Genomic DNA, 14,879 nt, shown 5'->3' with positions numbered 1-14,879 from the left:
TCCAGACGTAGAGGATGCCCCCTTGTCCCCGTTACAGGTCTAAGAGTAAAAAGATCATTAGAAAGCTCTTGGTATTGTCCCCGCATATATTTATACATTGTAATAAGATCACCCCTAAGCCTTCGATTCTCCAAACTAAATAACCCCAAATGTAATAACCTGTCTTGGTATTGCAGACCCCCTAGTTCCCTAATAACCTTGGTCGCTCTTCTCTGCACCCGCTCCAGTTCAGCTATGTCTTTCTTATACACCGGAGACCAGAACTGTACACAGTATTCTAAGTGTGGTCGCACTAGTGACTTATATAGAGGTAAAATTATGTTCTCCTCATGAGCATCTATGCCTTATTTTATTTGCCTTTGCAGCAGCTGCCTGACACTGGCCGCTAAATGTGAGTTTGTCGTCCACCCATACACCCAGGTCTTTTTCAGTGACTGTTTTGCCCAGTGTTTTACAATTAAGCACATAATTATACATCTTGTTCGTTCTACCCAACTGCATGACCTTACATTTATCCCCATTAAAGCTCATTTGCCATTTATCAGCCCAAGCTTCTAGTTTACATAAATCCTCCTGTAATATAAAATTGTCCTCCTCTGTATTGATTACCCTGCAGAGTTTAGTGTCATCTGCAAATATTGAAATTCTACTCTCTATGCCCCCTACAAGGTCATTAATAAATATGTTAAAAAGAAGCGGGCCCAAAACTGACCCCTGTGGTACCCCACTGCTAACCGTGACCCAGTCTGAGTGTGCTCCATTAATAACCACCCTTTGTTTCCTATCCCTGAGCCAGCTCTTAACCCACCTACACATATTTTCCCCTATCCCCATTGTTCTCATTTTATGTATCAACCTTTTGTGTGGCACCGTATCAAAAGCTTTTGAAAAGTCCATGTACACCACGTCCACTGCATTCCCTTGGTCCAGTCCGGAACTTAACTCTTCATAAAAGCTTATCAGATTAGTCTGACAGGAACGGTCCCTTGTAAACCCATGTTGATATTGGGTCATGAGGTTATTCTTCTCCAGATACTCCAGTATAGTATCTCTTAGAAAACCCTCCAGGATTTTACCCACAGTTGAAGTTAAACTTACTGGCCTATAATTTCCAAGTTCAGTTTTTGTCCCCTTTTTTAATATTGGCACCACATTTGCTATACGCCAGTCCTGTGGTACAGACCCTGTTATTATGGAATCTTTAAAGATTAAAAATAATGGTCTATCTATGACTGTGCTTAATTCCTGCAGTACTCGGGGGTGAATCCCATCCGGGCCCGGGGATTTGTCAATTTTAGTGATTTTTAGACGCCGCTGTACTTCCTGCTGGGTTAAGCAGGTGACATTTAACAGAGAATTTTTATCCCTGATCATGTTATCCATCATGGGATTTTCTTGTGTAAACACTGTTGAAAGGCATGTCACTAGGTCACTAAGGCATGGCCGCTTGGGCAGAAGTCCTGATTACTGCCTTCAATGGGCACCAATCTTCCTCCGGAGACAACCTCTGTCGCCAGCCAGATGATTCACGCAGCGAACTTTGTAGTAGACGCTTCTTTTTAGGCCGACAATTGTGCGGCTCATACTGCCGCTAATGCGATCTCCATTAGATGAGCCCAAGGGCTCTGCGGCTGGTGGGCGGATGCCACATCTAAAAGATTGTTGACTTCTCTCCCCTTTTCAAGCGGGTCTTCTTTTTGGAGAGAGACTGGACCAGCTCATTTCTGATACTACCGGGGGAGAAGACAAGTGAATTTCTTCCTCAACAAAGGGCTGTTCGGCCGTTTTCGCTCCCAACAGCCGACGTGTTTCGATTTTCTCACAATTCCAGTTGGTCCTCCTCTACCTTCTCTTTCGGATCAGGTCTGTCCCCTCGCGGAGACAGAGGCTCCCAGATCTCATACAGATCTAACCGTTCTTGGAAGCACAGGCATAGGGCTTCTGGATCTAGGGGAGCCAGATCTCATAGATCTACCTAATGACGACAAATGGGTCAGGAAGCTGGTGTTCTTCGGATATAATACACTGTGTTCCAAATTATTATGCAAAAAATATTTCCTCATATTTTCTCTAAATTACCTATATGAATTGCAGTCATTGTTATTTTCCAGTCATCTAATATTCTAGTATAATTGCAATGTTTTTGAACAAACTGCCTATGAAAACAGTATATTTTTAAAAATAAGAAACACTCAAAATGTATGTTCCAAATTATTATGCACAGCAGAGTTTTCAACCTTTTTATTTTTATTTTGAACAAAAAAATGGTCAATTGTGAAATTATAAGCATTATCAGCTTATTACAAAATGAAATCATACAGTTTTCAAGTCAAAACTTATTCTAGGTGATGTTACATTTGCATATAGGACCCCTTGTTTGAAAGAAGCTTCTGAACTCTCTCGTCCATTGAATTTGTCAGTTTTTGGATGGTTTGTGCTTCAATTGTTTTGCATGTGGACAGAATACCCTCTCAGAGCTGTTGCTTAGATGTGAACTGCCTCCCGCCATCATAGACACTCCTTTTGATGATGCCCCAGAGGTTCTCAATGGGGTTGAGGTCAGGGGAAGATGGTGGCCACACCATAAGTTTGTCCTCTTTTATGCCCATAGCAGCCAGAGATGCAGATGTGTTATTTGCAGCATGAGACGGTGCATTATCATGCATGAAAATGATCTTGCTGCGGAAAGCACGGTTCTTCCTCTTGAACCATGGCAGGAAGTGCTGTTTTAGAAACTCCACATAGATTTACCCCTTCAGGGATCCTAAAGGGGCCGACAATCTCTCTCCCCATGATTCCAGCCAAAAACATTACTCCACCTCCTCCTTTTTGGCGCCTTAGCCGTGTTTTCATGGGGTGTCCATCAACCAGCCATCCTCCACTCCATCCATCTGGACCATCGAGCGTTGCACGGCACTCATCGGTGAACAAAACAGTTTGGAAGTCAGTCTTCATGTATCGTTTGACCCACTGGAGCCATTTCTGCTTGTGTGCAGTGGATAGAGGTGGTCGACAGGATGGCTTATGCACAGCTGCAAACCTCTGAAGGACCCTGCATCTTGTTGTTCGGGAGACGTTGGAGGCACCAGCAGCTTCAAAAACTTGTCTGCTGCTATGACAAGGCATTTTTGCAGCTGCTCTTTTAACCTGACGCAATTGCCTGTTGGAAAGAGTCCTCAATTTTTCCTTATCAGCACGCACACGTGTGTGCTGGGAATCAGCTACATACTTCTTGATTGTGCGATGATCACGATGAAGTGTCTTGGCAATGTTGATTGTAGTCATGCCTTGACCTAAATACTCCACAATTTGTTGCTTCTCAGCAGCCGACACATCCTTTTTCTTTCCCATTTTGGCAAAAAATGTAGGCTGCTTAATAATGTGGAACAGCCTTCTTAACTAGTCTTGCCTTAATTTGGACACACCTGCCAAACTAATTTGCAGAGGTATCTGCAATTGCTTTCAGTGATATAAAGAGCCCTGACACACATCACCATCAATCAGTATAAAATGACAAACAAAAAAATTCTAACCTTATCACTCCTAAACTCTTTTTGCATAATAATTTGGAACACAGTTTATACAATTTCTTCCCCCCCTCCAACTTGAGTTTTCCTTTCCTCTTCCTCCAAGAGAGAGACGAGCCTTTCTTCGGGCTCCTCCGGCTCTTCTAAGGGTTTGGGTCATCATTCCGGTCCCCCTTCACGAAGGGTTCAGGAGATTTTTATTCTTTTGTGGTTCTAAAAGAGGACGGGTCCATGAGACCCATCTCTGGATCTCAATTGTTAATCACCTTGTCACGGTACGGCGATTCCAAATGGAAACTCTCCGATCAGTTGTTGCTTCCATGGAAAAGGGACAGTTCCTAGCATCCATCGACGTCAAGAACGCTTGCCTTCACATTCCGATCTGCCCGTCCCTCCAGTAGTTCATGCGTTTTGCAACTCACGAGAAACACTTCCAGTTCGTGGCCTTGCCCTTCAGACTCGCCACCGCTCCCAGGGTCTTTACCAAGGTCATGGCGGCTGTCATGCCCATTCTTCACCCTCGGGGAGTGGTACTGTTACCGTATCTGGACGACCTGCTCATCAAGGGTCCGTCCCTTCCAGTCTGCAAGGAATCTGTGGATAACAGTAAATACTCTTTCCCGCCTAGGGCGGAAGATAGACTGCGAAAAGTCTCTCCCAGGACCGGCTCACACTTCCCGCCGATTCCCCACTCTCCCTCCAGGAGAGACCCAAGCCTTACAACAAGCAGAGAGGCCTCTTTCTCGACCAGTTTCTCTCTCCATTCGTTTCAGCATGAGAGTTCTCGGAAGGATGGTGGCAGCGATGGAAGCAGTTCCATTTGCACAGTTCCACCTCCGCCCCTTACAACATGCATTGCTGTTAGCTTGGGACGAGAACCCGTTCTCCCTAAACCGTCGGATTCCTCCGTCCCTGCGGGACAGGCAAGCCCTCAGAGAGTAGACACCGAGGTCCTCCCTGAATCAAGGGAGGTCTTTACCCACAGTAAGATGGTTGGTAGTAACCTCCGACACAAGTCTCCTCAGTTGGGGTGCAGTCCCTCGTCACCTCACGGCACAAGGTCATTGGTCAACCCGAGAGTCAAGTCTCCCCATTAACTTTGATTAGCTCTAAGGAGTTTCCACCATCTCTTCGCAGGTCTCCCCATCAGGTCTCAATCCGACAACTCCATGTCTGTAGCGTATATCAACCGTCAGGGAGGTTTTCGGGGCAGGATGGCCATGCACGAAGTGAGTTTCATCTTCCATAGGCCCGAGACCAACCATTCGCCCATCTCAGCAAGCCACATCCTGGGCTTGGAAAATTGGAAGATAGATTTTCTCGATCACCAAGGCATTGCCTCGGGGAGGTGGTCTCTTCATCCGGAACTCTTTCAGCAGATTTGTCTTCATTGGAGGACTCCGGATGTGGATCTCATGGCCTCAAGACTAAACAACAAGGTTCCTCGGTTCATTTTCCGATTGCGCGATCCCTGCGCCATCGGAGCGGACGCTCTAGTTCTGCCATAGCTCCGGTTCAGCTCCTGTACATCTTCTCCCCCTTCTTCCCTTGTTTCCGAGGGTCATCAAGAGGATCAGAGCGGAGGTAGTGCCAGTGATCCTAGTCGCGCCAGACTGGCCGCGCCGAACATGGTATGCAGAACTAATACAACTAGTAGTCGACGTCTCCTGGCGACTTTCATATCATATGGATCTACTATCGCAGGGTCTGATTTACCACCAGAACTCCGGGGTCCTGTCTTTGACGGCGTGGCCGTTGAATCCTGGTTTTTAGCTCAGGCTGGTTTCCCTCACAACGTGATTTCCACCATGATTAGTACCAGGAAGCCTGTGTCCATACGCATCTATCACCGCACCTAGACAATCTTCCTTTTTTTGTGGCGCAAGGTTCATGGTCGATCACCTCCGGTATTTTCCATTCTGACCATATTGGAAATCCTTCAATCCGGATTAATGTCAGGCCTTGCGCTTAGCTTGCTCAACGGCAAAATTTCGGCCTTGTCAGTGCTTTTCCAACACAAATTGCCACCAAGCTTCAGCTCAAGACGTTCATTCAGGGAGTTTCCCATGTGGCGTCTCCTTATAGAAGACCGTTTGACTCATGGGGCCTTAACCCGGTTCTCGGGGCCTTTCAGTAGGTTCCTTTTCGAACTGCTGCAGGACGTGTCACTGACCGTCCTCTCTTGGAAGGTGGTCTCTCTAGTGGCAACTACGTCAATCAGACGAGTTTCGGAATTAGCAGCCCTTTCCTGCCGTTCTCCGTTTCTGAATTTTCATCAGGAAAAGGTAGTTCTCAGGATGTTCCCGTCCTTCCTAGACAAGGTCCTCTCCTCTTGCCATCTCAACGGGGAAATTGTTTTGCCTTCCCTTTGTTCCGGCGCCAGTCCATCGCATTGAGAAGGCCCTCCATACCCTGGATGTGGTTAGGGCGCTGAGACTGTACATCTCGCGGATGGCTCCTTTTCACAAGTCAGATGTCCTGTTCATACTTCCAGACGGGCATAGGAAGGGTCTAGCCAGGTTGATTCGCTTGGCGATTCAGGTATCCTACCGTGTCAGGAACGCGCCTGTCCCAGCGGGGATTAAGGCGCGCTCTACCCGGTCAGTGAGCGCCTCTTCGATCTTTCGGCACCAGGCCTCGGCAGAACAGGTCTGCAAGGCTGCGACTTCGTCCAGTCTGCATACTTCTACAAAAGGTTACCAAATTCATTCTCGTGCCTCTCCGCAAGGCTGCGACTTGTCCAGCTTGCGTACCTTTACAAACATTGCCTAACTCATTCTCAGGCTTCTGCGGATGCAGCTCTCGGCAGACGCTGCCTGCAATCGGCAGTACCACGGTGTTCACTCATTGGTACATGGGGTATTAGCATATGTATGCTCCCCACCCAGGGACTGGTTTAGGACGTCCCACGGTCTCTGTGTCCCCCAATGAGGCATAGGAGAAATAGGGATTTTTGTGTACTCATCGTAAAATCCTTTTCTCCGAGCCAATCATTGGGGGACACAGCACCCACCCTTTTTAGCCTATTGGCTCACTGTAGCATTCTTAAGCGTTGATATTGTTACTGTTAACTGTTTATGCTCCTACTGCTTTTTCACCAAACTGGAGAATCCCAGCCAGAGAGAGGGTGTATACTGCAGGGGAGAAGCTAACTTTTTTCTGATTTACTTAGTGTCCTAGTGGCCAGCAGCATAACACCCACGGTCTCTGTGTCCCCCAATGATTGGCTCGGAGAAAAGGATTTTATGGTGAGTACACAAAAATCCCTATTTCCATGTGCTGGCTATATGATTTCTTGTTGCCATAGCAATAACGTTAACGAGACAGCAAGTCCTATTGTTAGCATTGATTAGTCTGTCCCCCAGCAGAAGAACCGACGGTGACAGAAGTAGTTTCCTACCCAAGATAGTATCAATTAATTTTACTACATCTTTCCACAGAGACTTCACTATCGGACATGTCCACCAAATATGGAGAGTATCTCCATTGTCAGTGCACCCTCTAAAACAGTTGCCAGGGACCGAATGATAAATATTGTGCAGGAAGCTAGGTACATAGTGTATTCTAAAAAAAATTTAAGAGAAGTCTCAGTAAGTGAAACTTGATTTCTGCCCCTCATTATATTTTCATAACATCTGAACCACCTTTGAGGTGTGAGGGAGATTCGTAGGTCTGCCTCCCACTGCTCCATAGTCTTCAATTTCAGGCCATCTCTGGGTTTGTTAAATATAGAATAAAGATGGGATATAAGGCTATTGCCAAGGGGGTCATATAGACATTTTAGTTCGTATGTTGTAGGTTGTACGTTTGAGGAGCCAACCGTTAGGTTTTGCAGGAAATGAAAAATTTGTTCAAGTCGGAAAGTCTCAGACCTCGGGACTTGATATTTTGCGATTAACTCTTGTTTTGACATTAGTTTGAAGTGGGTAGTTAAATTTTGTAGCCTAGTTAGCTTATTCTGCTGCCACCATACGTGGTTTCGGGATGTAACTCCTGGTGGGAGCATGGGATTATTAAACAGGTTCAGGAGGGGAGAGGGATGAGATTGTAACGCAAATTGGAACCTATTCGCTCTCCAGATTTGCAGGGACTGAAAGGTATATGGCGAATGTAAAGCCAAATCTTTCGGTAAAGGCCCCGTGGCCCAAATTAGGCTCTCTAAGGAGTAAGGTGCTATTTGAGAATTTTCTATTTGCGGCCAGATAGGTGTGCGTTGTTGCGCATTTACCCCTGCCAGCTGGGCGATCTGAGCCACCCTATAATAAAGAGTAAATTTGGTAGCGAGACTCCTCCCTGTCTTTTGTGTCTAAGCAGAATTTGCTGGGAAATACGGGGCTTTTTATTGTTCCAAACAAAACGTAGTATATGTGAGTGTATCATTTTGAATGTCATTAGGGGTATTGAAATAGGCAAGGATCTGAACAGATATAGAAATTAAGGCAAGGTAATCATTTTAACCGAGTGCACCCTTCCCAAAAAGGAAAGAGATGGGGATGACCATTTTGGCAAAGATTGCGTTAGTGTTTGGAGGAGGGGAGCGTAATTATATTTAAATAGCGTGGACTTAGATAAAGTAAGGTTAATTCCTAGATATGTAATGTAATGCTTTGTATGTCGGAAGTGAAAGTTCTCTACTATTGAAGCTTGTTCGGCAGGAGGAGTGTTCAGAAACATAATCTTTGATTTATCGATATTGACCTTTAAGCCTGAGATTTCCTCAAAAGAATTAAGTGTATTTAAGAGATTCGGCAGGGATATATGGGGATTTGTCATGGTCAGAAGTAGGTCGTCGGCAAACAGACTGACCTTGTATTCATGTCTACCTATAGTTTGGCCTGTGATATCGGGGTGTAAACGGATCTTCTGCGCTAGTGGTTCCATCACTAGAGCGAATAGGGCTGGAGATAGGGGGCACCCTTGCCTGGTTCCTCTGCCGATAATTATTGGTTCTGGAGTGGTCGAGGGTAATTTTAAATAGGCACCCAGAGTATTGTATAGAAGTTTAAGTGAGTCGATTAATTGTTGTGAAACCCCCATTTTGTGCAAGATATTAAACATATATGACCAAGTAACAGTGTCAAAAGCTTTCTCTATATCTAAAGCTAGCAAGGATAAGGGGGTTTTACGTTTGTTGACGTTATGTATAAGGTTTAGGTTTTTACGAATATTTTCCGGGGCTTGTCTGGTTGGGATGAATCCAACCTGATCTTTGTGAATAAGACTAGGTAGGCATTTATTAATTCTATTGGCTATTATGGAGGAGAAAATCTTAAGATCTACGTTCAAAAGGGATATTGGCCTGTAATTTTTTGTGAGCAATGGGTCTCTCCCTTGTTTTGGGATTACAGTGATATGCGCTGTATAGAATTCCGGCGGCATTGTTTGGCCAGTTAGCATATTATTGCAGTATGTTTGTATATGCTTTAATAAAATATTTGAAATTTTTTTATAATATAATGCGGTCAGCCCATCGGGGCCCGGAGCCTTCCCAGTTTTAAGATGGTTTATAGTAGATGTGATTTCCTCTTCACTGATAGGGGAATGTAATGTATCAGCGTAAGCTGGCGTTAGGGAAGGTAGTGGTACATTAGCTAGAAAATCATCCAATTTGGGCAATGAAAAATTCGTGCTATCAGTGTATAGTTTTTGTTAATAAGTTTGGAATATTTTGTAAATTTTGTTCGGGTTAAAAGTAGTTTGGGATTGTTCATCTTTTATAGAGAAAATAGAGTTTAATCGCTCTTTCTGTTTTAATTTTCGAGCAAGCATTCGGTCCATTTTATTAGAGAACCGATAGAATGCCGCTTGCATCCACCTGATTGCTCTTTACGTACAAGTCGTTAGCAAAGTGTTTAGCTGAAGTTTTAAGTCATAGATTCACTTAGTTAAGTATAGAGAGTGGTGTGACTGATTGGCGGTTTCTAATTTGTAAAGTTCATTCTCGAGAGTCAATTGCTCCTTAAGATGATTCCTCTTTTTTTGGGATGCTAACCTAATGAGTACACCAGTGATATATTTTTTATGAGCCATCCATATATTACCCATAGAGGTATCAGGGGTGATATTAGAGTGGAAGAAAGCATTGAGCTCTTGGTCGACCATTATTCGCGTTTGAGGATCAGAAAGCAAAGATTCATTCAGTCTCCACGTATACAGACGTGCAGTTGCCACGCTTAATTTAAATATAGAGAGTACACTGTCATGGTCGGACCAAGAGGAGGGGACATGTCTGGAATACATCAATGACGGTATGTTTTCTGAGTTAGTTAGAATCCAGTCAATCCTGGAGTATGAATGGAAAGCTCTAGAAAAATAGGTATAACCTCTGGTCTGTCCATGAGACTTTCTCCATGTATCAACCAGATGATGAGCTTGCAAGATACCATCAAAGATAGTTTTTTCCCTCCTTGACATGTCAGGCCTCACCTTATTAGAGCTTTCAAGGGTTGGGTTTATAGTCAGGTTAAAATCGCCCCCCCCCCATATGATAGTGTCATAGGATGTGGACCTTAAAGATCTTGAAATAGATTTAATTGTTTTCATTTGAAATGTCGGGGGTGCATAACAATTCACAAGACAGGTTCGCCTCTCCTGGACCGTGCCCCAAAGGATTATATATCTACCCTCTGTGTCCACGACCAAACCCTCCTGTATGAATGAGAAGGAATTATGCAGCAATATGGCGACATCTCTCATTTTTTTATCATGGGTAGCAAGAAAAAATCTCGAGTAAAGCTTATGAAAAAATCTACTGACTTTTTTTATTTGGTTATGTCTTATCTTACAGCTGCCAGAAAAGGCCATGTTCCAGATAAAACAGCATAATTCTGCGCAGTTCCTTGTATCCCAATGGCAACTTGAAGAAGCGCAAGTCTTTTGGGCTAAAAAGGAGCAAAGCCTGGCATTAGGACTACTCCGACAAATGGTGGACAAATTGGAAGTCAATAGTTTTGAGGTTGGTGATGTAGTACCATGATCTTCTTGATTATGTTCACGTACAGTTTTTTTTTTAGGTGTTCAAAAATTAGTTGTTTGAGTACAACCAGCGTCAGAAGATTATACTTTTTAGGAGGACTTTTTTATTTTCCCGAATTGGTGTGAAAGAGTTTTTGGAAGAGACTTTTTTTCCAGCCTTTTGATCTGACAGTACTTAGTTTAGAGCTGATTTTATTAAGATCAATTTAAAAAAAGTCACATACACTTTATTTTAATTTCAAAACTTTTTGTTTTTCAAAACCTTTTTAGAAAAAAAAAAGAAAAAGTTAAAACAACTCCTCATAGAAACAGTATGGTTGATTTCTCAGGGAATTAAAAAGGAAATGTTTTAGAAGCATTTTTGGAGGAACATTTTGGAGAGTTTCCGCTGGAAAAAAAAAACTGTGTGAACAATACATAGCCTTAGAGATCATTTTGTCAGTTTCATCTCCTTTTTGGTTTAAAGCGTACCTGATACAAATAAAACTTGCAACGTCAGCTGCATGTTTTGTATTTTTGCCTCCCTTCCTTGCATCTTTTCGTTCTGTTAATGTATAAACCTAGACCAATTTATATGGTGAAGTCAAAGATTTCTGTTTGTTCATCTAAAAACAAACTACCAGTGTCCTATACATTTACATCTACTAATGATTTATGAAAAAAAGAATTAAGATAGAACCTTGTTACAAGGATGGCAAGAAAAGTGTTTAACCCCTTTACCCCCAAGGGTGGTTTGCACGTTCATGACTGGGCCAATTTTTACAATTCTGACCACTGTCCCTTTATGAGGTAATAACTCTGAAACGCTTCCATGGATCCCGGTGATGGATCCTGGTGATTCTGACATTGTTTTCTCGTGACATATTGTACTTCATGTTAGTGGTAAAATTTCATTCAGATAACTTGCGTTTATTTGTGAAAAAAATGGAAATTTGGCGAAAATTTTGAAAATTTTGCAATTTTCCAACTTTGAATTTTTATGCCCTTAAATCACAGAGATATGGCACACGATAAACTTAATAAGTAACATTTCACATATGTTTACTTTGCATCAGCACAATTTTGGAACCAAAATTTTTTTTTGTTAGGAAGTTATAAGGGTTAAAAGATAACCAGCGATTTCTCATTTTTACAACACCATTTTATTTTTACGGACCACATCACATTTGAAGTCACTTTGAGGGGTCTATATGATAGAAAATACCCAAAAGTGACACCATTCTAAAAACTGCATCCCTCATGGTGCTCAAAACCACATTCAAGAGGTTTATTAACCCTTCAGGTGCTTCACAGGAATTTTTTGAATGTTTAAAAAAAAATGAACATTAACTTTTTTTCACAAAAAAATTACTTCAGGTCCAATTTTTTTTTATTTTACCAAGGGTAACAGGAGAAATTGGATGGCAAAATTTATTGTGCAATTTCTCCTGAGTACGCTGATACCTGAAATGTGGGGGGGAACCACTGTTTCAGCGCATGGCAGAGCTCAGAAGGGAAGGAGCGCCGTTTGACTTTTTCAATGCAAAATTGGCTGGAATTCAGATCGGACGCCATGTCACGTTTGGAGAGCCCCTGATGTGCCTAAACAGTGGAAACCTCCCACAAGTGACCCAGTTTTGGAAACTAGACCCCTAAGGAACTTATCTAGATATGTGGTGAGAACTTTGAACCCACAAGGGCTTCACAGAAGTTTATAACGTACAGCCGTACAATTAAAAAATCATATTTTTTCCACAAAAATGATCTTTTCACCCCCAATTTTTATTTTCCCAAGGGTATCAGGACCATAAAAGTTATTGTGCAATTTGTCCTGAGTACGCTGATACCCCATATGTGGGGGTAAACGACTATTTGGGCGCATGGCAGAGCTCGGAAGGCAAGCAGCGCCATTTGACTTTTTTGGCTGGAATTGAGATCGGACACCATGTCGCGTTTGGAAAGCCCCTGATGTGCCAAAACAGTCTAGACCTCCCACAAATGCCACCATTTTGGAAACTAGACCCCCAAGGAACTTATCTAGATGTGTTGTGAGCACTTTGAACCCCCAAAGGCTTCACAGAAGTTTATAACGCCCTGGCGTGAAAATAAAAAAATCATATTTTTCCACAAACATCATCTTTTAGTCCCCAATTTTTTTATTTTCCCAAGGGTAACAGGAGAAATTGGACCCCAAAAGTTGTACAATTTGTCCTGAGTACGCTGATACCTCATATGTGGGAGAAAACTACTGTATGGGCACACGTCGGGGCTCGGATGGGAAGTAGTGACGTTTTGGAATGCAGACTTTGATGGAATGGTCTGCGGGTGTCATGTTGCCTTTGGAGAGCCCCTGATGTACCTAAACAGTGGAAACCCCCCCACAAGTGACCCCATGTTGGAAACTAGACCCCCCAAGGAACTTATCTAGGTGTGTGGTGAGCACGTTGAACCCCCCAGTGCTTCACAGAAGTTTATAACGCCCGGACGTGAAAATAAAAAAATCATATTTTTTTAATTTTATTATTTTTCCCTATCTAAGGGGGTGATAACGGGGGGGTTTGATTTACTATTTATGGCGGTTTTTATGTTTGGCAGCTGTCACACGCTAAAAGACGTTTTTTTATTGTAAAAATAGTTTTTGCATCACCACATTTTGAGAGCTATAATTTTTCCATATTTTGACCCACCGAGTCATGTGAGGTCTTATTTTTTGCGGGACGAGTTGACATTTTTATTGGTACCATTTTCGCGCATGTGACATGTTTTGATCACTTTTTATTCCGATTTTTGGGACGCAGAATGAACAATAACCAGCATTTGGGCGGTGAGTTTACACCGTTCCGCATGTGGTAAAATTGATAAAGCGGTTTTATTCTTCGGGTCAGTACGATTACAGCGATACCTCATTTATGTCTTTTTTTTATGTTTTGGTGCTTTTATGCAATAAAAACAATTTCATATAAAAAATAATTATTTTTGCATCGCTTTATTCTGCAAGCTATAACTTTTTTATTTTTTCACTGATGACGCTGTATGGCGGCGCGTTTTTTGCGGAACAAGATAACGTTTTCAGCAGTACCATGGATATTTATATCCCTGTTTTTGATTGCGCGTTATTGCACTTTTTGTTTGGCGGTATGATAATAAAGCATTATTTTTTGCTTTGTTTTTTATTTTTATTTTTTAAGGGGTTCGCTAAAGGGGTTAACTAATGAGAGAGTTTTATAGGGCGGGTCGTTACGGACGCGGCAATACCAAATATGTGTACTTTTATTGTTTTGGGGTTTTTTTATTTCCAAAAAATGAATTTATTAGGGAATTTTTTAAAATTATTTAGCGATTTTTATTTTTTTTTTTTTAACTTTATTATAATGTCCCAGGGGGGACGTAACTGTCATGTGACAGATCGCATGAGGAAGCCGGCTTCCTGCAGGCCCCCGAAGGTCCCCGCCGCCATTTTGGATCTGGGGACATGCAGGGAAGGAGGCCCCCGCAGCAGCGCTGCACATTGCGCTGCTGTGGGGGGCTCAGGGAAGCACGAAGGGAGCCCCCTCCCTGACGATGCTTCCCTTTAACCCCCGGTACAGTGCGATTGTGTTTGATCTCAGTGTGCCAGGGGTTAACGTGTCGTGGGCGGTCCGTGACCGCCCCTGACACATAGTGCCGGGTGTCAGCTGTGATAATCAGCTGACAACTGGCTGCGATCAGCGGCGCTCACCACGTGAGCGCCGCTGATCGCTATGACGTACTATCCCGTCCATGGGCATAGGGGCCCGGGTCCCATGGACTGGATAGTACGTCAGATGTCAGAAAGGGGTTAAATAAAGGGGTTGTTCAGGCACCTTATATAGAGTATCTATACCTGGGACAGGTCATCAATATCAGAATTTGGGGGCTTGATACTCAGCACCCCCGAAATCAGCTGTTACTTGTGGTCTAAAGTAAGTAATGTGTAGTGGCTGCTGCTTGGTACTGAAGAACTGCTCATATTCAGCAGCACTCTGCAGTAGCTGCTATACGGTGAATTGACCTCTGCAATGCAGTTCCATTCAGTGTTTATAGCCAGAGCAAATAACAACTGATTGATGGGGATAACGGGTATCAGACCCCCCCAGGATCTGATATTAATGACCTAATAATATTATTTGACCAGACAATTCCTTTAACATCTTGTTGTGTACACCCTTTAGCTTAGTCAGTATTATACCATAATAAAAAAAAAAAGCTAAAACGGATTTAACATATTTTTAGATATTTTTGTAAAATGGAAAAATATTCAGGATTGAGAGTCCTCAGTAGTTGATACCTTTTAATGGCTTTTACCTTCTCAATCCTGAATATTTTTCTATCTACTGGCTAACACGGTACAAAGATATACATCTTCCCTGTTTGTAAAAT

The 14,879-nt window shown here is 42.9% G+C and overlaps 1 protein-coding gene across 1 annotated transcript in view; it reads left to right on the top strand.

Annotated features, from left to right (window-relative positions):
* The window catches only part of ATM (ATM serine/threonine kinase), a 286,540-nt gene that overhangs the window by 208,756 nt on the left and 62,905 nt on the right, over positions 1 to 14,879 (top strand). Inside the window, exon 47 of the mRNA XM_073582995.1 lies at positions 10,315 to 10,482. Within this exon, the coding sequence (XP_073439096.1) occupies positions 10,315 to 10,482 (168 nt within the window). The remainder of the gene's footprint in view (positions 1 to 10,314; positions 10,483 to 14,879) is intronic.

The sequence above is a fragment of the Dendrobates tinctorius genome, unplaced genomic scaffold (assembly GCF_039654945.1).
Source record: "Dendrobates tinctorius isolate UK_male_01 unplaced genomic scaffold, ASM3965494v1 ptg000075l, whole genome shotgun sequence".
NCBI classification, from domain to species: domain Eukaryota; kingdom Metazoa; phylum Chordata; class Amphibia; order Anura; family Dendrobatidae; genus Dendrobates; species Dendrobates tinctorius.
The sequence above is the reverse complement of the archived record's forward strand: the minus strand, read 5'-3'. Positions and strand labels throughout refer to the sequence as shown.